Raw genomic sequence first — 26388 nt, forward strand, 5'->3', positions numbered from 1 at the left:
AGAGGTTCAAAAGGAATTTAAAATATATATCTTTTTGGATATACTACAAATCTAACCCTCATAACACATTCATGAACACAAAAAAAAATTGTTTACTCACTTAGCAGATGATATAACATCGCTGTGTTTGTCGGAGTCCAGGATTTTGGTCAAGTGAGTGGCAACAGAATCAGCATATTGTGTAATCTGGATTTTAAAAACATAATTTTAAAGCAGAAAATCTCATTTAAATGTAATTTACACTTCGGTTCAAAGGTTTGGGGTTGGTAAGATTTGTTTTTGTTTTTAAAAAAGCATCACTAATGCAGCATTTATTTATTTGATCAAAAATACAATAAAACAAAAAATAATACTGTGAAATATTATTACAATGTAAAAGAACTGTTCTCTTAGGAATGGATGTGTTGCTTAATATTTTTTTTAATTACTTTTGATCAAAACAATGCATCCTTGCTGAATAAAATATACCTGACCCCAAAAATTTGAATGATTTGGATGATGTTGTTTTAAAAGGGGATGAGTATTTACATTAGCTTTGGATCACATAAATATGAAATTCATTTTGTAATATTATTATATGTATTGATGCATTTGAAGGTCACCTGCAGGGGGGAGGATGGATCTAATGGATCTTCCTCCTTTACGATCGCTGGAGTCTGTTTGGTGGGCACTTCATAGGTCAACACACTCCATCTGTGACACACGCATTTAGGAACAGAGAGATGAGTTTGGATGAGTCATTCATTCACTCATTCATTCCTTCTCCTTCTTTCTCATTGTCTCTCACCTGTCCAGCATCTTGGTTGTAGCTCTCTCCAGTTTCTCCAGTATCTGCATCAGCTGAGCATCATCATCACAGAGTCCTCCCCAGCCCAGGACACGTGCCAGGTCATTTCCTGTGCCCAGCGGTAACACGCCCAGCTGGCACTGTTACACACATGACACAAAACAATAAGAGTGTACTTCTGGGCACTTCTAGAGTTTAAGACAACAAAAAAATAAAAATACATACACCTAAAATCACTTCGCAATAAAAAGCAAGTGATGTGAATGAGTGTATACTTTATGAGAGTAATAAAAAAATACTATATCATATAAATGTTCTACTATTTGATATGTCTACAATATTTAAATGTTTTAAAACTTGATATGATACATGAATGAGTGTAAAATGTATGAATGAAATAAGGACAGCGCGATCACAAATCAAATAGCTCCGATGCCATTTCAGGGTGTCTCTCAGAAATCAGAGCTTTGGCGAGAGTAATGTCAACTAAGACTCTACATCATACATATTTTCTACTACTTGATGTTTATTTAAATATTATAAAACTTGTACGATATGAAGCATCTCTGCATGCTGTCTCTGAGAGAGCGAGACATTTACGCATTCTTTATGATTAGTTCAGATTTACATTTGTATGGATAGTTAAATTGTTTAAGCAATTTTCAACTATTATCTACAGTATATTTTCTTTCATGTTTTTTAATCAGCTATTTTACATAGACTCCTTTTATTTGAGGTTGTGGATGATTCCTCTGGAAATTAAGATAGATAGATAGATAGATAGATAGATAGATAGATAGATAGATAGATAGATAGATAGATAGATAGATAGATAGATAGATAGATAGATAGATAGATAGATAGATAGATAGATAGATAGATAGATAGATAGATAGATAGATAGATAGATAGATAGATAAAATAAAAAAGAGAAAGAAAGAAAGAGAGAAAGAAAGAAAGTAAGTAAGAAAGAAAGAAAGAAAGAAAGAAAGAAAGAAAGAAAGAAAGAAAGAAAGAAAGAAAGAAAGAAAGAATTTTTTCTCCTTTTATTTAATATTTTGTATTATTGTTTTAATTATAAGAGACTTCAATGCATTTTATAATTATAATAAAAAAAATTCACTCTCATGTAATTTCATGAATGCCCAGTTAAAGCTCCCCCCACTTCTGGATTTATCCATATGCAGATGCAAATCATTTTTAATATTGGGTCTGCTGCACACCCCTAGTGCACGTATTCATAATCGCTCATTAATATGTAAGAACTTTATTTGGGGTATTCTGACCTGTTTGTGCAGGCTGAGTTTGTCCAGTTCAGAAAGAACCCAGCCCACGCTCCCATCTCCACCACACACTAGGATACGAAAGGTCTCAAACTTCTGGAAGAGGCGAAGCCTGTACGCATAAACAAAAATATAAAACAACAAATATGGTTCAGAGGGCTAATTCACTTAGCCAACAAAATTGTATGCTCAAAGCAGAATACTATCAACAGCTGCACTAAGATTGAAGAAAATCATGACTGCGAATGTTACAGCTATCAAATAAAAATGTTGGGTTATTTTAAAAAGCTGCTGTGAATGATTTCTGACTCTTTAACTGCCTAAGTCTTTTAATTGATATTGCAGTGTGTTATCAGCGGACGTTGACTTCACCCCAGCTGTGGGCCGCCGTTCATGAGGTCAAAGACCTGCGCCGGGTTCAGAAGCTGCCTAAACCTGCGCAGGAACTTGACGCCCTGGTTGTCACCACTCTTACTGTTCACCAGCACCAGCAAAGGACTTGAGCAGGATGGATTGGTGGCCTTCCAGAAGCCTGCAGTGAGCATGGGATGATGAAGGAGGACAATGGAGGGATTGGAGAGGAGGGAAAGAGAGTAGGAATGAGAGAAGGAGAGGAGAGGAAAAGAACTTGGGAGGGGTGTCGTGTTTGGAAATGTAACCATCTTTAACCACCGTCTCTTTAAGAACATAACTAACTTGATTGATGCAGTATGCAAAAGTTTGAGGTCTCTAAGATTGTTTATGATTTTGAAACCAAGGCTGAATTTACATGATCCAGAATACAGTAAAAACAGTCAAATTGTGAAATATGATTACAATTTTTGTGCTAACCGTTTTGTGCAGCTTGTTTTGTGGAAACCGTGATACATTTGATGATTGGATTCTCATTTATAAAAATATTTTGTAACAATGACTTTTGTCACTTTTGATCAAATTATTACATCTGTGCTGAATAAAAGTAGCAATTTCTTAAAAAAAAAGAGAAATCTTACTGACCTCAAAACTTTTAATGGTAGTGTAAATATTATATTACTGGAATAACATATATTCAATGGTATTTTTAACTGACTAGTGATAATTATACATTTACAACAGAAAACATATGACAATGTTATGGAGACAGCTAAGCTGATGCAGTTGCCAGGGCAACCCTTACCGTCAGAGTCGATGCTGTTGAGTCCAGTGGGTGGAATGATGGAGACCTTACACTGACCCAGAGGACAAACCTTTCCCAATTGCTCCTTACAGCTATTATGCACCTACACACGGAATGTATAGAGAGATACATTAATGGCTACTCACAGAGAGTCTAACAGATGGAGACACACTGGCTACACCTGTATTAATATGTTACAGTCTGTCCTGTAAACTCTGGGTGTTTGTGTGATACGTTTAGTTGTTATGGTTATAGAGTGAAGTGGGTGTGATGCAATAATGTGGGTGTAGGAGATATACGCCACTGTGATCGGTTTTATAGAGTGGGCAGGAAGGTGACGTACGATATCTTTGCACCAGAGGCACCGCCAGTCCTGTAGTCGGCGGACACTGCCACAGTTTCGATCGCACACCACACACTTAGCACTAACCGGCAGGTTTCCCTCCAACCACTGGTGAGGCATTGCCACCTGTATACACAAACACAGTAATTTAGGTACAGATTACCACTGAGACCAAATCATATGCATGTAGAATTTAAAAGAGTTCACTTACCCCATCCTCATCTTCAATGATGTCATTTCCTATGGACGCCAGAGTGGTCCACTTACAGTTATTTGTGGATCGTACTGCACAGCGCTTGTGGGCTTTGAATTTACACACTAACACACACACACACACAAAGAAAAGATTAAAGAGATCATCACTAGAACGTGACAACAGGCTGAAGGCAATGTTTGTATTCATGAGTCATTGATTACGCTCTAAACACACAACGTCATTGTTCGTCCTTCGAGCAGAATAAACAATGTGGGAAAAGGTAAATGGCACCCAAAGGAAAAATCCAAACAAACTGTTCATAAAGAATGAGAGAGCGAGAGAAAAAAAATGAAATGCTTAGACTACGATACAAAAAAGCTTTCTGTTTATGTTTACCTTCACAGGAAAGACCATGAGAGGTGACCCCTGGCAGAGCCTCTCGACACACGTTGCAAAAGGTGGGCCGGGCGTGAGAGCAGGCATACCAGTTGTGCATCCCGGAGAAGTGCTCCATGTTAAACTGACTGGCCTGTGATAAAAAAAAATGATGTCAACATCACTGCACTATAAATACACATCCAAATAATAAGATCTGTGGTGGTTCTCAGCAAGCTTTAATGGGGCCTCAAGATGACTTATAGGCTACATTCATCACTGCCAGTGACAACTGCCTTTACTTACAGTTGTGAGTCTCGAATTGTCCTGTTCAAACAACAACTTACAGTAGAATCTTGAATACTGTCTGTATGAACGTGCAAAAAAATAAATAAATTCTCTACCAGTAACAATAGCTACAGTGACCAACGTAATATTAAAGATAGCGACATCCATACAATTGAAAAGTGTCACTTTTGACACAACAAAGTGAAATCGAGCTGCGCGTTCATCTGCCAAATCTTCATTAACCGACAGCAGCTTTTATATTTGGGTGGCGAGCGGAGCATTTGAGTCACGCATAGATCACAAAACTGACGTGAGCCAGTGACAGGATTTAAAACCTTCCGATGATGCAGATCATATCTCCATCACTGTAAGTTGCCAAAAGCGAAACCACACACGAAAACCCACGATACACAGCAGACATGCCTTTGTGCAGAATGTGATGTGACTGACAACTGACAACTAGTTGTCCAGTCTGGTTTCGTTCACACAGCACAGGTTTTCCTAGAATGCGGTTGAGTTCTGAAAATATACAGGTATGAGTTTAGTTATAGAATAGGGTTGTCACTCCCGTAAATAACTTAACTGCGTGTGAACGTAACCGTATTAAGGACTTTATGGATAAAATACAGGGATGGCAAATGTATTCTGTTGCTGTGTGATCAAATCGCCATAATGTTTTAAATTAAAATGTTCAAGTAAATTAAAAATGAATGTAATAAAACTTTATAAGCAATCTGCATTTTATATTATGCAAATCTCTAAAATATTTTATTGAAATTGTGTGCATTGAGGAGTAAAAAGGTCAAGAACCACTGATATAGGGTCCACACATAAGCTAATGTTATAGACAAAGACTGGCCTGGGATCTGGTAGAAGATTTTTTTATTTATAACTTTGGCTTATGAAAAGCACTAAAAATGTTCACATCACATGAATTGACACACTAACTACTTTACATCAATATTTCACCCAAACACAATTACAGTTATAGCAGTTACTCCCAAGGCTTTTGTTTATTGATCACTTAACAAAGAGGGAAGAGAAATCCATGTGAAGGAACATTAAACTGCCAATATCAGCATCAATGCGCATTATCAACATTTGAATGATTTTGAAGGGGTTTAAAGGTAAAGGTTCAGACACTGACCTCGTAAGTCTCCCATTTCTGTACAGACTTCAAAGCACTGATCCAGTCTTCCATCTCCTTCCTGCTCTCAGCACACAACATCAGCTTACGGAATGGAGTGATAACCTGGAAGAGAATGAGAGACATCAAAAATCAATTGTGAGCTAGAAATGAAGAACGAATAGGGCTGTTTCGCAAAATGTATTGAGATACATAGGCATATTTAAAAATGGTTTATTATGTTTTTAAAACAGCCATTGAAGAGAGGTTTTGCTTACTGTGAAACTGTTGTTGATGTTCTTGGTGCTGGTCTCGGCCACGCTGGCATCTGAGAGGTCGACCTCATCAAATATGAGAGACTATAAGAATAAAGTAGCACGTTTTTGTCACCAACAAGCACTGATACAAGCACCTGTATTTAGCATCACCTGAGGTTCAATCTACCCCAGGGGGACTATGCTTTTACCTTTGAATCTTTGGCATAATAGAGAGTCCTGCCTCGCAGTTTGAAATATCTCCTCTTCCATCTCTGAAAAGAGCTGGTCTGTTTGAGTAGAATACCCTCCTTTACACTCTTCTACAAAACAATGCAGAGAAATAGAAAAGAAAAAATTAACGTGTACAGACAGCTATTGCAAATACAACGATTTGATTTGTTTTGATAATAATGTTCATGTATTCCTACTGCCACATTTTTAATAATGAAATTTTTCATGCCATGCTAGAACTGGCTATTTTTAGAAACTGTTTCACAGCCCAGTGGATTTACTGGTGTTCATAAATTGCTTCTTTTGCATGTGCATGAAAATCAGTTTTCTATTTGTTATACTAAATCATAATAAGAAATGAACACACACAACCCCCTGAGGCTCCAACTTGCATTTACAAATCTGTACTTCAATAACAATGGCTTATCGCCAGGACCAGATGGAATTGGTGGTCTTTTTTCTGTTGTTTCTGGTTTGGTACATGATAAAAATGTATTGAACAGAGCTTTATACTCTAATTGGTGGACGATTGTATAAAATTAGACAGAATATGTATTAAACAAACATTCATGGTTTTGTTAAAGGATATTTCACCCAAACATGAATATTCTGTTATAATTAAGTTGTTCCAAACCTTTATTAATTTATTCTGCTGAACATTCACACATACACAAAAAAATATATATATTTAGAAGAATATGGGTAACCAAACAGTTTATTGGCCCCACTAACTTCCATTGTACATGGAAAAAAATACTGTGAAAGCCCATGGGACTCGTCAGCTGTTCTTCAAAATATGTTCTTTTGCATTCAGCAGAAGAAACCAATTCATACAGATTTGGAACAACTTGAGGATGAGTAAATGATAACAGATTTTTTTTTATTTTGGGGGGATTTATCCCTTTCATAGCTTTGTTAACGATCGGTATTAGAATTCTGTGTAAATCTGCAGCGATAACGGATTTTTGTATATAATGTCAATGACTTCAGGGGAAAACATTTATGAACTTGCATTTTGATTGGTATATTAAAACTCTATGAGAAAGAAGAAGAAAAAATCTACAAGCCTCTATAAGATTTACCATAACAACACCATCAAAACTCTCGCTAACTTCTTTTCTTCACTCTTTCCTTGCTTAATTGTTCATAAGAAAATATTTGTTTACTGTAAAGGCTTTACGGTACGCATATAATAAAACCTGATCTGTCACTTAGCAAAATTCCTGACTCAAGTGCCAACAACACTGAAGGAGGATCTACCACATTTCCATAAAGTTCACTATGGACCTCCAAAACATGATTAGGTCTTCGATTCATCTCTAACTTTCATCATAAACCCTGACACTTCAATCTAGTCTAAAGGGCAGAGCAGCCAAAAGACTTTCTAGAAGTCATCAAATACAGCTGTTCTTCAAGGCACATAAGCAGTAAAATCGAATTACAACGGAGTCTGTCCTTGTCTAAACATGCAGTGGCATATTCTGTGCCCTCTGATGACGTGGGATGTGGATTTCATAAGTGTATTATGGCAGAACGCCGCCAGCAGCTCAGTCAGCATTGAGACAGGCTGATGGGACAGAAACGACAGCAGACCTGTCTTTCGCGGCTCTGTCACGCTGAAAAAAACGAGAGTGAGAGTGCTGTAGCTAATCATTAATGAAATCAAAGTGAGTAAAGTCAGGCAATCTGCCAAGAGTCATGATGACGTACGCATGAAGAGAGTGAATTCACAAAGAGACAATAAGATACTGCACGGAAAAGTCATGGACTGGTGGGTGTGGGATTACAAATGTACTAATTGTTCTATCAAGGTTCCAATGTAACAGTATACAAACAGTTTATGTACATAGTGTTTTACAGTTTCGAGGTACAGATTGACTACATTCTAACGAGATCAAGCTAATCAGTCTTTTGTCTTTATGCACCTCCTAATCATTTAGCATGGCAGCACAGTTGTGATTTAGTCTCTGATAATGCAAAGGTATGAGCAATACTGTCAGAGTGATTAGTTTGTCTCTGATAATTTGAAGCAACATTGTCAGAGTGATTGGATTTGTATCTATGCATTTGAATGGCACTGTTATGCTGATAGGATTAGGACTGGTGACACTGAAATGTCTGAGGTGGGTCTGTTTACCTATACAACATTTGCATTCCTTTGTTTAGATTGTCTCCTCTACTGTGTAAATCACTCTCCCTGAAATGTGGATAAAGTACAATGTGTACTGTTTAGATTTAGACCTGGACGACTGCAGAGTGTGTTTCTCAATAAAGAGTAACGCCTGCCCGAAAGATATACCCAAGTTCTCCTGGTCTTCACTTCTGAATTTCCAACATGGAAAAAAAAACATCTCTGTATCTCTCTGGCTATATTTTAACACACCACGGTGACCATACTGCACTTCAAGACAAGAGTAAACCAGTAGTAAAATTATGCCTTTTGAGTTAAACTGACATAAAAACTGCATGAAATACATCATGACTGTTCACACTGATGCACAGCTTTACATATAAAATGTATCAGATCAGAACTGAAAATGTTGGGTCACGTAAGGATTTGAGCCACATTCATCTGCAATGTCAATGTAACCTCTGAGTCACTTTTGCAGGCGATTATACTCTCGGCGTCCTTTTCAACTAGTGTCTCATTTTCTGCGTCATGACTCCCAGCAGGACTCATAAATATATGTGAATTGCCTCCGGAAGGTAAACCGCCCCTTTGATAGCATACAGTAAAAAAAAAAAGCATACCGTTTTCTCGTAGAAGTAGATTTAGGGATAGGTTGAGTCCAAAGTTATTATATTTAGATTAATATAAAAAGAATATAGTATGTATGTTCTCATTATGCATGTATGGTCAGGTTTTGCTATTTTTGTGGCAACACAGTCCCATAAGGGCAGTCAAATCTACAACCAATTACATTATAGAAACAAAATATCTTTTTAAAAAAGGGGTAGGTTTAGAAGTGTAGGGTTATCATATATATATATTCAAGAAAATAGTAGGTCAAAAACAATAAAAGTCACAGAAAGTACATAAAAAGAAGCATATGTAATACATAAATCGGTGTGTGTCAAGTTTAGGCTTACAACAAGGGTAAGATGCTTATACATCACTTTAAATCATTTCCCTCTGGTTTTAGGTATAAGCTATAGGGTATGGTAGGGTTATGTTTAAGGGTAGGGATAATTTTTTTTGGATAAGAATGTTGTTCCAGGATCAATAAAATATGTTGATCCAGGAACATGTCTTACTTGGCAAAATCACGGCGAAAGTGTGCCTCCCAGTACGGCAAGATAAACATCAGACCCAGACATCCCTCACTCCATCCTTTCAAAACTGAGCTGGTTCCACATTCATAAAAGATGAGGACATCTTTGATCCATCGCTCGCTCGCTCGCTCTCTCTCTCTCTCTCTCTCTCTCTCTCACACACACACACACACACACACACACACACACACACACACACACACACACACACACACACACACACACACACACACACACACACACACACACACACACACACACACACACACACACACACACACACACACACACACACACACACACACAAAACAATTTCCAAAGGACGTTTTTTATACTGCAAACGGTATATTCTATTATTCTATACCCAAGCCCTAAATCCATCACAGAAAACTCTGTAGCTAATGGTGTTAATCACTAAACTTTCATGGTTTGCTTAGCATATGGTTGTGATATACAATTATTTTTTATTCAGTTATTTGGGTTTATAAAATAAACAATATACAATTATTTTGTCCCCGAAACAGAGGGTTTACCAGGACCACACACACACGTCAAATGGTGACTCAGAGAAGTCTCACAATGATTGCTATTTTTGTTTAATCTCTACCTCTTCCTCTGCTAATCCTTCTCTCTCTCTCTTTTAGTTCATCTCAAATGCTTCACCCTGCTCTTCTATTTCTCCTTTCTCTCTTCTTTATTGCGTCATTTCGCCTCTCCCTGCTCATTCCCCTCTGTTTGTTGTCATTCTCTCCCCTTTTTTTATCCTCTTCTTTTGTCCTCTCTCCCATCTGAAGGGCACAGTGCCTCTGCAATGCTCTACATAGAGCTGGAACTACAAATCCCATGATTCCTTTCAGCAAAGCTGATTAGATCCAAGGAGTTATAAAACCTGGAGAGCTATCTGGCAGCATTTCCATTTATCTCAATGGCTAGTGTATGCAGCCCAGAAGTACACAGACTGGATGCTGCTATTTTTACTTTATGGGTTGGCAGGGACGTATTGATTAGAAGTTTGACAGAAACATTGATCTATAGGAAAATACAGGAAATATAATGTAAGTAGAAAAGTGGTCAAGGGCAAAGACCGCAAGTGCAGGTATTTGGATAGGCCCAAAGTTCAACAGCAATAAAAAAGAAAAAAAGAAAAAAAAGAAAAAAAGAAACACAAATGTGATGTGGTTATGGTTGAATCAAGGGTCAGGAGCAAAGACATTGGTTTATAAAAGTGACAATAAATACATAAAGAAGGCCTATATTTGTGTAATTTAATTAAATTGCTGTATTATTGAAATACTACTATGATGTGAATACTAATATTTCAGTTCAGTTCAGGTTTTCTCTGCTCTGAAGTTAACCTACTTATATCTAAACTATGGCTTTTTCTTAAGAAAGATATTATTGATATTATTATTATTATTATTATTATTTTTAAACTAGTAGAATGAATGTCATCTTCTGACCTCTGTAATGCTGTTAAAGTGGATCTGAGTGGCTCTTTAAGTCAAAGCAGTAGAGCTATTAGGACAATCATGTGTCATTATACTCATAATGTGACTCCGACCTAGTTAAGCAAATACGCAATATATGATGAGTGAAAAAAGAGTGAAAAAAGATCATTCCACTAAACGTGTAAGGGAGCAATGGGAGAAAATTAAAAAGAAGCATGGTCCTTCAAATACTGAACACTCCCCAAAAATTATTTTGTTAATACGAGAGATGAATAAAATCAAATGCAGGGCATCTTAACTAAGTGTCCATTAAGAAGAAATCAACCAGGGAGTGACACGGCACAATGCTTAGTAAATCAACATACAGTATACACTGTAAAAAATGATTTAGAAAAAACCTGGTTGCCTTAAATTTTTGAGTTCATTGAAATAAAAATTTTGAGTTAATACAATGAACATTTTTAAAGATTCAACAACCTTTATTAAAATGATTATTAAAAGATGTTATAAGCATATTGGGTAATTGTGTGTGTTTTATTTCCAATGATGCAGTGAAACATGCCAAATAGTGCAATTTTCATGATTTCAAATGTTTTTGCGTTTCAGATACAATAATATTTTAAGTTTCTATTTATTAAACAAATTTCCTTCATTGTATCAACTCAAATTTTTAATTTCAATGAACTCAAAATGTTAAGGCAACCAGGTTACTTACATTTTTTAAAGTTAAACCAACAAAAAACAACATTTTTTTTTTTTTACAGTGTACATGTTATTCTGTTATACTGACCTTAAAGTGCCTATATAGAAAATTACCTTTCATGTAGTGTGTAACATAGTTCTAAGTGAATTTAACATTTTTAAATCTGAAAGTGCAGCAAAGTTATTGTCTCTCAAAAGTAAGAGTAGACTCTGAGTCAATTAAACATTTTTGTCGTAAGCAGTTTTGTTGTGAAGTCATGACAAAACATTAGCATATTGTCCAGACCAGGGAAACTGCAGCGGATACTGGATAGCATCATGTCGAGAAGATGCTGTGCTCTACAGTGTGTTTCTTGTGTTTTATATTGTGTAGGTACGTATCTAGCTAAGCGGCTCACGTTATTACTGTCTTACTTAAATACTGTAAATCAGCTGTGGGCTGCAGTATTACCCAAAACTGTGCCTATTAATGCAGATTGTCTGCCATTCTTACTACTTTGAGTAAAGATAAGCAAGATTTGTTTTGGAAACATTACATCAGCTGGGCTAACAAATGCACGGTTACTAATAGATGTGCAATACCACAATGTGTTACTAATACCACATGTGCAACGCAATACATTTATCAAAAGTCATTGAAATTGGAATCATATTTTTCAATCTCTGCATTCAAAAAATGACTATGAAGTTTTTTTATTACAGCATGTAAATGTATTAAATGAATGTACAGTATATATGTGTGTACCGCAAAATATGTTTGTATGTTTTTCAGGAGATTTAGTTCTCCTGCCAGGCTGTTATTGAAAATAAGAACTTGTTCTTAAGTAACTTGCCTGGTTAAATAATAATAGTAAAAAATACTAGACAGACATACACACACATGCACGCACACACACACACACACACACACACACACACACACACACACACACACACACACACACACACACACACACACACGGTTCACTATCTCTTTGGGGACTCTCCATAGATGTAATGGTTTTTATACCGTACAAACCGTATTTTCTATCCCCCTACATTGCCCTGCCCCTAAACCTACCCATCACAGGAAACATTCTGCATTTTTACGTTCTCAAAAAAACTCATCCTGTATGTTTTATAAGCATTTTGAAAAGTGGGGACCACTGGCTGGTTCCCACAATGTAGGTGATCTCAGGTTTTACTATCCTTATGGGGACATTTGGTCCCCACAATGTAATATAAACAAGGGCGTGCACATACACACAAACACACACACACATCATCGATTTGGACTTGCGTCTTAACAGTGTGCACAATCGCTGAGCTTTAGGAACAGGAAGCCTTCTGAATGGAGTTCAGGTATGGTAATGAGCTTTTGTTTCCGAAATAAGCGCTGTACGCAGTAAACCATACACAACAGACTGGATCATCTGACCAATCAGAGCAGAGTAATCACTTTCCATGCTTGTGGAAAGTAGGGATTTAGAGAAACTGATTCATCCATCAAGTTGTTTAAGAATTATTAATCATTGTGGTGATGTGCAATGTATATTATGAGAAAATGAAAATGTTTTTGATGCACATAAACCTGTTGTTGGAGACAAAATTAGGAGCTTTAAAATAGCATAATAAGGGCACTTTAATGGAAAAAATAACACTGTTTGTATGTGTCTTAGAATGGCTGAATACAATCACCTGAAAATCATAGCTCAATTTCAGTCAATCACCTTTATCTACCAGTCGCCATGGAAACACCAATGAGCTGTCAGCAAACAAAGCCGTCATTTAAACAATCGTTCCAAAGGCGTGGCCAAACATTGCACAGCACTAACAGCATGTCAATAAGCTACACAACCCAGAAACATAGGTCAACGTGTTTTTTAAATACATTTTTCTATACATTTCTTAGTTCAGCCTAGCCTGATTAAATACACAGATCTTAATCATCAACAACTAGACTGTTTTTCCCCTTAAGAAATCCCTTGTTGATTCAGATATAAAACATTGTCTTTTCCTCCTTCTAGACATTTCATAAATAATTACAGAACTAGGCTGATGCTGAGATCTCTAAAGCTTTGTTCAGACAGGCAGGACAAATCTGATGTATTTAGAAATATCTGACTCATCTGGCTATAGCAGAGAACCAAAATGAAATCTGATTTTTAAATCGCAGCCATATACAGCTTGAAATCTGATCTTATTTTTTCCCCCCAAATACTGTCTCATTGTGAAAGGTCAGATTGTATTTTAAATAATGTTTTTGTGAATAATGGCTTATATTTTGTTTTGCTCCCCACATAAAGCTTGTATGACCTTTATATAATATTATATAAACTGCACAATATTGTCTGGAGCGGTGTGTGGATACATTGATTTTCACTTACACTTTTCTTATATAGAAAACGTGTCCATGGAAGTCAGCAATGCCTCTGTCACGTTCTCTCATGTGCCTTGTGAGTTTATATATAAGAAGAGGCGAAATTTCAATTTTTCCATCCTCACCGGCAGCTGCTCTCACTTGTCATATGAGTAAGTCTCTTGACATTGCTCTGACGCTTACATCATCACTATAGCAACTGATGCAGATATATACCGGATATTGACTACACATTCTGAACAAACAGATCAGATTGCATCACTTACTGTACAAGATGACAGATCGGATTAATGTGCGGGATGTTTGAGTCCAGGCTCTGTATGTATGTGTATGTGTGTCCAATGAGACAGTCTGGTTAAAGTTGAGTTAGAGCCAGACCAATTACCCAAAGCGCCCACAGACACTATGAGTCCCTTTCACAGCTAGTAATTAACCTAATGAACTGATTACAGCCCCTGCAGTACACCCTACGAGTGTGTGTGTGCATGTGCGATCTAATTAGAGACTAAATCACACAGCCTGAGAATTTACTACCTCTGAGGTGTCGCCCGAAGAAGCCAAGACTCATTCAGTAACAATGTCAGATCTCCTACACATGCAATGTGCTAAGGGAAATGGCTGCACACATACAATCCACAGGTCGTTTAGCCTATAAGTTTACTAAATAATGAGTAAATGGATCATGTGACACACTATATCATTATAATGAATGTGCATACAGTATGTTATGAAGGGATGCACCCAGAGACATGGACCCCAGCCCTCCACATTCACTGATATGGGGATTGCAATGTCCAAATCAAAACTTTAAATTTGATCTTACCTAAATTTGGAATATATCATTAAATATATCTTAATTGAAACTTCTATTGTTCTAAAAAGCTGTCTTAAAAAAGCTGAACTAAAAATCAGAGCATCATTGCATCATATCGGCATATGGAAGACAGAGAACAAGGGAATTGAAGAAAGAAATTCTTTCAAGCCCTAAACAAGAGGAAGCAAGCCAAAAAAGACTGAGGAGAATAAAAGACAGAAAGTTCTTTGAATGGTAAAATAGTCAGCTGATACAGTAGATGTGCCCACCACACAGCACAGAGAGCATCTAATTGTGTTTGTTAGATGCTATGAATTAATGCATTTAAATTTGATTGAGCTGCTACATCTGGGTGTGTTGCAGACCTCAGGAGGAGGTATAGTGTTAGAGATGTAGTGTGAGAGATATGTACATGTACAGTAGACACATGTGTGATCCAATATATAGACTGCCAGGACACACAAAAACAATCATTGTCGATAACATGATGGGTTTTGGCTGGTGACCGAATCAGTGGAGATGAGAGAGCTGATGAATGCTAATCCTACATAACCCATTGCCACAGAACATCATTGTGCATGCTGATCTCTCCATCAACTGCTTTTCAAAGATAACTCATTATCTTGCGATAAAAACAGATAAGTCAGGAGGCATCATGTTCTTTTTTACATATAAAAGGCTTATTCACAGGTCTGAAAAAGTACAATGTGCTATTTTTATTATTAATTTTATGTATTAAAAATGTATTTAGTTTTATGTCAGTTTTAGTCTAATACCTTTACTACTTCAACTTGAAATAATTTTATGTCAGTTAGTTGCCAAGGCAACATTTCAAATTTTCTTAAAAGGGACCTATTATGCAGATTTTATAAGGTGTTTGAAGACCAACGTGTGTGTGCAGTGTGTGTGAACCAGCCAATAATGATAAAAATCCACTCACTCCTTTTATTCATAATTCCCATAAATCAGTGGAGGAGCTGATTTAGATTCCCCCTTACAATGACGCATAAGAGTCTCAATTGACTCCCACCAACTGAGGACAGTGAGTCACTGAGGACATTGTGATTAAATTAAATTAAAATTTCTAAGGAAATGTCCCGAAAAGCATAAACGTTTGCGCCAATCATTCTGCGCCGTACTGCTTCATGAACGAGGGTCTTTTCAATGGATTTTCAAAAAGGTTGATTCTGAAAGATGGGTCAATAATGCTTCATGCTCAAAATTCAGATTCAAAGTAAGTATCACACGTCATATGATTAGAGTTCTCCCAAACTGCCTTTCTGAAAGCGTTATTGGCAATGGTAGTTTAAGAAACATTAGCCATACTGAGGACTAATGTTGCTAAAGCTAAATGTTGCTTGTTTTCACTGATGCTGCCCTCGCGTGCTATCAGAATTATCGATGATACGGGTTTCTTATAGAAATTGCACATGAACGGCCTTTCAAGTCACTCATCAGGAGAATAGAGCTATGTTCTTACTTTTATCTTGCCATGCTTAACGTCTGCATAATTCATAAACATGCATTTATGCGCAGTACAGTCAGAAGACTGGACTTAAGGCTGAACACCGCTCCTGACAGTTTCCGACATTTTCAGTATTTGAGATTGTCCTGTTTTGTTGTTGCCGATGTGCCGAAGCCTCCGCTCTTGAAACTCTGCCCTCTTCTTGAAAGGGGGCCGGGAGCACCAGCTCATTTGCATTTAAAGGGACGCACACACAGCAAGTTTTTGCTCACCCCCAAAATGTGGCAATTTTAACATGCTTTAAAAATGATCTATAGGGTATTTTGTAGGGCTGTACTAGAATAATCGAATATTCGAATATTCGTTCGGTGAGGTGGCATTCGATTTTCAGTTTTGAGATTCGAATATTCAGGGGTTTTTTCAACACGTGACTTCCGTCGTGGACTCATTCTCACTCATGCTTGAAATAATACTAATAAATAAAATAAAAAAACACAGCAACATGCTTTCAATATAAGCATCGCACATTTTAAAGATTTAAATTAACAAAAAGTGAGAATAAAACAAAAAAAATCCCTTATATAGAATAAAACTAATTGTAATAGATATTACATTTTGTGTCATTTTAAAAACAATTCATTTATTCTTATTCAACTGTTTATAAGCATGCTACCGTGTTCTTTATTTATTACAGTTCGTTGAAATCACTGTGTGTTAATAATTTAATTTCTGTTTTGGGATTCATTTGTTTTAAAGAAAGGTTCGTTATTAATACCTTATTAAAGTTCTTGCTCTCAACAGACTTTGTGTTTTGTATCACTTGTGCACTGTGCGTTTTCCGAGCATAAACCTGCCCGTGTAATGCATACCGGAAACTGTTCTATTTAAAAGATTATTAAATGTTTATTAATATTTAGAGAATGTGTGCCACCTGATCATATTGCACCAAATGCAACACTGCACTCCACTGGGTCTGCCGCAACACATTTACAATGCCGAAGAGTGAAACGTGAAGTCGTGAAAGATGATACAAATGCAAACCGACACTATTATTATATATTTAGCCCCACCCACCGAAGCTTCGAATATTCGATATTGATTGCCACCTAAGCTTCGAAGCTCAAAAAATGGCATTCGAAACAGCCCTAGTATTTTGAGCTAAAGCGTCTTACACACACACACACACACACACACACACACACACACACACACACACACACACACACACACACACACACACACACACACACACACACGCGCATACGCACGCGCACACACACACACACACACATGCATGCACGCACACACACGCACACACTGGGGATATTAGAACTATTTTACATCTTGTAAAAAGGGTTCAGTACAAGTACAGAGCTATAATCTTATCAAGGCTAGCATAGCTCATATAGGCTAATTTTAGAACTATCTGATAAGAAAGGTTTGACATCCGTTTTGGCATCATGGCAAATCACAGCACGGTTTGTGACATTACTGAGATCTCTTCCTTACAGAGACACATATAAGATTACTAAGCTCTTTAGCACTATTAAAAGGGGATTATTCATCCAAATGTGTCAGTTACAATTATTAACCTAGGATGTCTTTGATTTCATGTTTCATTTATATAATTATGAAAGGAATTAATTAAGGTGAGGATCATACTCAGCTCTGAGCGGTCAGGTATGACCCGGTCTGTGATTGGACTCTTCTTATGGATTCATTCTCTTTTTACATTTAAACAGCACTCAATTGTTATTGTACTCCATCTAATTTCCATCTAGAAGAATCAACTGTGATATTAAAAAGACATCATATGAATACAAACATTGCATTGTACTCTGAATATTGATGCATATTTTCTTCTGTTGTAAGTTGCTTTGGATAAATGGGTCAACCTTTGTGACATTAAGGCCCCCCTCACTCACAATTTCTACATATTTAAATATTTTAGAATTTGACACACCTAGAAAGATGTATATTTGTTATTAAAAAATAATTATGCTTGTTTTCTGTTATTTTAAATAATTGTATGTCATCTTGAGGCCCTGTTGGAAGGTCCCCTATTGGGTCCTAGCCTCCTGGTTGAGAACCACTATGCTTAATGCATACATCTAAATTGGTCATTTTTCCATGCAATCATGGCTATATTCATGGATACATTTGATAAATTACATAAATAGTAATACATATGCAAGTCTCTTTAACTGTTCAGACTGTCCAATTGTGTCATTCATTATAGACTTAGCATTAATGCTGTGGTAATCAGATCAGCACAGCACAAACAAGCATGTCCTGCTAGCCCAGATAAATGCACACACTCAAACACACATCCAGCATCATGTCTCATAAATCGAAGCCAATACACATGAATGCATGAATGTACAAAGCCAATCACGAATCAGCTGGTGTGACAGGAAGAGATCATCAGATAAATGAAACCTGGATGAGCCTTACAATCAAAAACTCCCATAATCACTAATATAACTCTATGAATACTGTTTGCACTGTTCATTCTAAAGAAAAGTACAACGTTATATAAAGAGTAGCCTATCCAAACCTGTGAGAAGATGCTATTGCTGATTGCCTGTGCTTCTGTTGTTCTTACTGAACTGCTGGAGGAGGTTTCCAAAAAGTCTTCCTCTCTCAAGCGATTGGCATCTCCTTGCCCACCCCCTTCACAGCCGAACAAGAATGGAGCAAAGCAACACACACTGCCTGGACACAGCCTGGGCATGATGGGTCCCTTCAGCCATCGACATGCACACACTCTCACACAGTAACACGCCGACTTCCTTTGTGCTGCACCTGAAAGACACGCCTTCTTCTGAAAAAGAACTTCCTCTTACAGGTGAAGTGATAAGACCGCCCATCCTATTACGCCCTTACCTACTGTTTGAGAAAGAAAAGGTCTATATTTAGAACTAGATAAACTGGTTTGGTAAGCGTCTTTTTTCACAGAACCACAGAAATCCCAAGCACCTATAGGTCAAGACAGATGCTCCAGTTGGATCAGGACATAAAAATAAAACATTAGAAATTTGTTTTCTGTCAATTTTGATTTCATTTAAAGCACCTTGCTGAATATTTTTTTAAATTTCTTTCCGAAAAGCTAAAGCAAAACAAAAAATATAGTGTGTAATGTTACAAAAGCGTTATATATCAGATAAATGTTGTTCTTTTGAACTTTCTGTTCCTCATAGAATCCTGAAAATCGGCATATTAGAATGATTTCATGTGACACTGAAGACTGGAGTAATGATGCTAAAATTCAGCTTTGCCATCACAGGAATAAATTACATTTTAATATATATTCAAATAAAAAGACAGTCCTATTGTAAAAAAGTATTTAAAATAAATGCAGCCTTGGCAAGCAGATGAGACTTCTTTTAAAAACATTTTAAAAATCTTACTGAATAAACTTTTAAATGGTATTGTGTGTGTGTGTGTGTGTTGTGTGTGTGTGTGTGTGTGTGTGTGTGTGTGTGTGTGTGTGTGTAATATATAAACAAACTGTATATTTCCTTTTCAAAGAAACTGAAAATTACACTGAAATGTCTTGAGCTATGAAAGAGCCATCTTATAATCTGATGCTCATGTCTTTTCCAAAGCAAACCAACGTGCTAAATGGAACATTTAGAAATATTGACTGTGGAACATGCCAAGAAGTGTCTGTTACAGAAACAGGTGGGATGTGGAAAAGATGAGCAAGATGCATTTGGTGAGTGGTGGAAAAAGACGGAAATACAGCCAGAAATACACAAAGTGAAGGATGAAGAGGGGGCTCTAATGTGATTCTCTTGCGAGTGCTGAACAAGGAGACGCTGCGATGACCAAAACGATATGTTCATCTCCTTGACAGCAAACACTGACAAAGAGAGTTGTCCCTCTATCTTGTATTTACAAGCCTCCACTAATTTTTTTTTCATATTCAGTTCACATATTACTGTCCCTCTAAACCTCCCTGACTTGATGTGTCTGCTGTTTTACAGTCTGGTAATGTGATAAAACATCTCCTTACTACAGCGCAAGCGTCATCCCTTATGGCTCTGTTTATGAGAGCAGGATGAATGAGAGCATTTGTGTGTTGCAGTTAATTGTGAAGACACAAGAGGGCGGTAGTTGCTGAAGCTAAAGCAGAACTGCAGTTATTTGTAATTGTCTGTTACTGTCTCTGTTGAGCCCAAAAACACTGATATACAAAAGTGTGGGCTGATCACACACACATTAAAATACCCAAACACAACATTCACACTGGCATAATTTCACAAGTGAAACATACATTTTGTAATATTGCGCATGATATTATGAAGGCATGCAAGGTTGTCATAGCAACATTGGCCCCCCGGTTGGCGAGGAGATGGACGATCTGAAGGGCCACCAGGCCACATACACATACACACTGTAAATCAACACAAATTCCCACATAACATGCTGGGCTGAAGGCGACCTGCTGCTGGAGAGGAAATGAAATGCTTTGTCACTTCCGACGAGCGGGCGAATCAAACGCAGGGGGACTGCCAGAGCCACACGACATATGGAGCTGATCCAGCTAATCTGTGTATGGAGAGACAGAGCCCACTGCCAACATTAAACCTAATGAACCCGGCGTCAGATTAAGTGTCTGTCTCAGAGTCAACGCGATATACCCTAAGTGGAAGCACAGCAGACATTCTTGTCCATATTTAGACTGATTAAACATGACTGGTTCCAAACGTAGATTATCTTTGTGTGCTGTTATAATTCAAATTAGAAGAGGAAGCAGAAGTACACTTTGGGAAATTATAACATAAGAACATGCGCACACACACACACACACACACACACACACACACACACACGCACATGCACGCGCACACGTCATGTTTCCATGTTTTATGGGGACTCTAGGCGTAATGGATTTCATACTGTACCAACTGTACATCCTATCCCCTTACACTGCACCTGCCCCTAAACCTACCCATCACAGGAAACATTCTGCATTTTAACTTTCTCAAAAAAACTCCTTCTGTGTGATTTATAAGATGTTTTCCTCATGGGGACCTAAAAATGTCCCCACAAGGACAAGGATTTTGGATATTGCCATCTTTGTGGGGTATTACCAGGTCGCACACACACGCACACACACACACACACACACACTGCTGTGGAAGATAGCTCTAATCTCGTTGCAGAATTACTGACAACTGCTTCCAACATACGCCACAAATCTAGGACTGATTCACATAATCCCTTGAGCGAGCGAGCGAGAGAGAGAGAGAGAGAGAGAGAGAGAGAGAGAGAGAGAGAGAGAGAGAGAGAGAGAGAGAGAGAGAGAGAGAGAGAGAAAGAGAGAAGACAATGAAGAAAGCAATGAAGAAATGAAATGAAGATAGGTTAATTGAGGAAGAGAAGAACGTCTTAAAAAAAGCGCAGGTCAAAACTGTTTTCATCAATAATTTCAAAGTAATGTTTTGCCCAAAAGAAAAAAAAATCTATGCTCACAATTTGAATATAAAAATAATATATGTTTTAGTATTTATAATTTAAAAAGCACACTGAGTGTGTGTGTGTGTATATGTTAGCTTATATATATATATATATATATATATATATATATATATATATATATATATATATATATATATATATATATAAGCTAACATATTATGAAAATGAAATAAAAGTAAATTAAAATACAAAATAAAATAAAGGCATTATTAATAATTTTACTGTATAAAAATGTATAGTTACAAATTTACAATATATATTACATATACAAATATAAATGTGAATATTATAAAATAAGGTGGCTGCAATTATGATTTTTTTTTATATATAAATAAAGTTTAACCAGACATTATTGACCATAAGGAATAATACCAGATTAGCAATCATTACTGTGAATAAAAACATCAGAAAGGAAAATGAAAGAGAAGAGATTATGAGCAGAGAAACACAGGATGCACCACACATACACAGTGTGAATGGAGGCTGAGGGAGAGGAAGAAAGGGACTCAGACATCCCATAGAGGTGACAACACCTACAGAGTGAACACCTGCTGCTCGTGTCATGAGCACTGGATTGAACAAAGGCCTTTTGATTGAAGTCCTGTCACTGCTGCTCCCTTATGACATGCACGCAAATGCTGGGTTCAGTCACGACATCCTCCTCAACCCTGAGTGCTCTGCCGCTTGTTCGGTCTCCACAAGAACAATCCCCATCCATTTCTGCGGCAGTGGGATGAGTGACGTTCCACTAAAGAGCCCATTGTCTCTCCTTAAACTCATCAAAACAACATTCCAGCCCTCACACAAGCTCCTGACCACCTCATTACACGAGGGGAATATGATTGCTGCACATCACATGCACAGGTCTAATTGGTTAAAATACTGCCAATAAAAGAAGAAGAAAAAACTTCATTTAAAAAAGTAAAAAAAAAAAATTTTTTTACAAGAATGAGCATTTAGATTTGAATCTAAAATTGTAGCATGCAAATATGCCATGTGACTCATTTAATTAAAAGTCCTTGTAGCAGAGGGTGGAAAACACAAGTCTAAATATAATATAATAAAATGTTTTACAATTTATATTTATATATGTTTAAATTGAATTTGGTTAAAATACTTTACTGTAGCTGTCAATGGAGAAGATTTTTGCCATGTGATTATAGCATCTACCAGCAGGGGCTACTTGCTTAAAGACAGAGCACATTGGAACATACATCTGAGTGATACTTGTTATTTAAAAAGTAAAAAATGGAGGGGACTTGGTTATATCCATTTGTTATTCTTTGGTTTTCCATTACAATTGAATGGGAGCTTGCAGTCGATTGTAAGACCAAATGATTGAAAAGGTCCACCATAATTTCAAGTCATGTCAAATTTTGAAAATGCACTTTAGTAATCCATTAGTACTGCTGAGGTCCAACTAAAGATATACTTATTTGATTGTGTTAAAGTGGAACTATTGCACGTATAGTTTAGGTACACTTGAAATATTTTGCATTTAAAGACTGATATTGTAGAGATCATAGTATCCTTACTAATAGTGCTATTAAAACATATTTTAGGCTTGATATTAAGAAATGTGTATTGTGCAATAAATAAGTACTCCAAATAAAGTTTAATTACAATATTTAAATCAGTAAATCTCAAGCGATATGACAGTATATATGTTAATGGATTTGTATTATACACAGTGTAAAATAAATGTATATTAAATACATTTTGGTATATAGTTTTTTCCTCTGAAGATTAAGATATGTTGATTAAAAATTATGAGGTACAAAAAAAGTAAACTATAAACATGTTCATTTTGTCACCTATTTTTAATTTAGTCTTAGTCTTTTGCTAAATGTCCTTGTTAGTTTTAGTCATATTTAGTCATTCACATATCTTTTTTAGTTAGTCAAATTTTAGTCGGCTAAAATTCTCGTCATTTTAGTCAAGTTTTAGTTAAAAAATGTTAGTCTTTTTTTACATAGATTTCAGCAAAAAAGTGTTTCACACATCTCAAATATTGGTTTAAATGCAACTTTGTTAAATGTATCGATTTCGATCAGTATTAATTTATATATATATATATATATATATATATATATATATATATATATATATATATATATATATATATATATATATAAATTAATACTGATCGAAATTAATTATACATATATAAGGGAAAACAAGTTTGCCTTTTTAAGCACTATTTTAAACTTTTCTTGTTTTAAAGGGGTGATGAATTGAGGAATCAACTTTTCTTTGAGCTTTTGATGTATAAAATGTCATGGTAATATAAGAATATCCTGTAAGTTTCAGAGCTGAAAACTTCCTTGTTAGTCAAAGAAAAGCTTTTATAGACACGAGGCTCAGCAAACAGTCTTGTGCTTCATACTGACGTCAGTGCGTGACGAAACACACACCTCTACAGCGCGTCTAATCCAGTAGCCCCGCCCACCAACTCATGGAGGAGATTGGCTCGTGCTAGCTGGTCAACAACAATAAACATGCAGAGCAAGATTAAGATATTGCGCTATTCCTGTTTGTGGAAGAACACAGACTCAGACACGTATGGGCCAGGGCTCGCAAAGCCCAGCAGGCCGATCAATCTCATTATATTCCGTTCTTGTTTTCCTATTCTCTCTCTCTCTCTCATCTGAAGGGTGGCGTCTTAGTCAGCGTTTTTGGACATTTGTGTAGTCTCATCATCGTCTCGTCTTAGTCATGGGAAAAAAGGTTGTTGACTAACATATTTTGTCTCATCTTGTCTGACGAAATTAACACTAAACATAATGAAGGCCTATAGCCTGGATGCTAGCCAAACTTAGCCCCGCCCACAACATTTTTAGGTCGACCAGTTCGGTCAGTTCGGACCAATGAAATCCTCAGGGCGGGCTTTAGACGACGATGGACAGATGATCAACAATAACGTAATCATCCACGCCATCAAAGGGGCTTGGATTATATTTTTTCTAATCCTAAACGGAGAGCTTGTTTGTATATGCATTTACCTTCACAATTTCTCTCAGAAATTATGATCATGTTGGGTAAGTACTCTGTGTATCATTAAATTATTTAATTTTTTTACAACACCGGCAAAGATCGTGTATTCCAGCCTGATTTCAGCTCGCGTGCAGACCTGGTTGCCAAGGTTATACAATAAAACCCGCCAACTACTAGCCCTAAACAATAGCTTCTCGGGGGGTTCTCTGGGGGAAAAATGGCGTTTGGGGGGTAAAATGTGTGTTATTTTGACAAGGTTGCCTGTTAAAATTCGCACTCATGGGTCTATATATCACATAATAGTCGCTTCAACCCGCGGACATAGAAAACAACCCGCCGGGAAAAAAACGCGGACTTGGCAACACAGTGCAGTTGAACCAGGTTGACATTTGACAATGCATCGCTTTGTTGCTCTGATTGGTTGTAGGTCTATCCAATTGAGGTCTTTCCTGGTTCGGTTGAAACGCCCCATAATCACAGCCCAATGGAGCAGTTTCAGACTCATATTCTGACTAGAATTGAGTATGACCACGTCAGGCTAGAAGGCCTATACAAAGATGGATAATTTACAATAAGATCCATAATAATGTATTTACAAAATACAGGCATAACATTATTAACTTCCATCACATACAATCAAAACGCTGCACATGATCAAGAATGCTGCGGCACGTTTTGTCTTCAATGAGCCCAAAAGGGCTCATGTCACACCCCTCTTCATTTCTCTGCATTGGCTACCTCTCGCTGCCCGCATCAAGTTCAAGGCTTTGACTATTGCTTATGGATCCACCATAAGCACCTGCATACTTCGACTCGCTCCTACAAGTCTACACACCCCACCAGAGGCCTTTGCTCAGCTAACGAGCGGAGGCTTGTGGTATCATCACAGAGAGGTATGCAGAGGTGGTAAAAGTACTCAAAAGTTATACTCGAGTGAAAGTATATATACCTAAATAAAAAAATACTCCAGTAAAAGTAGAAAGTCCTCCATTCAAACATCACTTGAGTAAAAGTACAAAAGTATCAGATTTAAAACGTACTCAAGTACCGAAAGTAAAAAGTAAATATTCAATTTAACTGTAAATATCAATAAGCAGATAAAATCTGTTGGGACTGATATGCAATGCTTTAATTGAACAAATGATAAGATTAGATACTGCAATTAAGAATTTGTTAGATTTGCAATTAATAGGAGACAATGAAGTACCTTAAGGCAGTATAGGGGTTAAACTTAACATAGACATGTTCCATAACATTAGCGCCATAAAACAGATGAGGAGCAAGATACTATTAATATTAACTAATTCAAAATTAATTCAAAAGCCATAACCACAATGACATATTACGTAACAATTAGTTAATAGTCATGTGCCTCAACAAGTAAAGTCATACTATAATTCTGCCAATTGTTATGATTACTGATTAATTAAACAGACAACTGAGAGTCGGAATGCATGCTTTGAATACATGAATTTACATTATTAGTTAATATAATATGTTATTAGGGAATTAATGATGTCATATTTAATTAATAGCAATTCATATATTACTTAATCTATTAATCATAGAGAATGTTCATTAGTTGCTGATGCAGTAATCATTAATAAATGGTTTAGTTCTTCATTAGTAATACATTAACTCATGATTATCTGTGCATTAGTTAGGCATGAATTATAATAGTGCACCTGTATTGTAAAATGTTACTGATGTTTTCATAGTAAATTGTGTGCCGCAAAATAAAAAAGTTGGGGAAACACTGAGCTAACGTTAGTGTGGCAAACCTGACTTCTCAGCTTTTCCAAGT

The 26388-nt window shown here is 36.7% G+C and overlaps 1 protein-coding gene across 3 annotated transcripts in view; it reads right to left on the minus strand.

The window, feature by feature from the left end:
• The window catches only part of si:dkey-172j4.3 (diacylglycerol kinase delta), a 97524-nt gene that overhangs the window by 31338 nt on the left and 39798 nt on the right, over positions 1 to 26388 (minus strand). For 2 of the 3 annotated variants that reach the window (XM_067444452.1, XM_067444434.1), the window contains exons 3-14: positions 6021 to 6131; positions 5833 to 5913; positions 5576 to 5680; positions 4162 to 4294; positions 3781 to 3887; positions 3570 to 3695; positions 3227 to 3329; positions 2443 to 2602; positions 2074 to 2182; positions 788 to 927; positions 603 to 693; positions 101 to 186 (exon numbers count right to left, since the gene is read on the minus strand). In XM_067444452.1, coding sequence (XP_067300553.1) covers positions 101 to 186; positions 603 to 693; positions 788 to 927; positions 2074 to 2182; positions 2443 to 2602; positions 3227 to 3329; positions 3570 to 3695; positions 3781 to 3887; positions 4162 to 4294; positions 5576 to 5680; positions 5833 to 5913; positions 6021 to 6131 — 1352 coding nt within the window. Of the gene's footprint in view, positions 1 to 100; positions 187 to 602; positions 694 to 787; positions 928 to 2073; positions 2183 to 2442; positions 2603 to 3226; positions 3330 to 3569; positions 3696 to 3780; positions 3888 to 4161; positions 4295 to 5575; positions 5681 to 5832; positions 5914 to 6020; positions 6132 to 18660; positions 18855 to 26388 lie in introns of those variants that run through there. The other variant, XM_067444443.1, reaches the window with a different exon arrangement.

This window comes from Pseudorasbora parva, chromosome 1, assembly GCF_024679245.1.
Source record: "Pseudorasbora parva isolate DD20220531a chromosome 1, ASM2467924v1, whole genome shotgun sequence".
Lineage (NCBI taxonomy): Eukaryota > Metazoa > Chordata > Actinopteri > Cypriniformes > Gobionidae > Pseudorasbora > Pseudorasbora parva.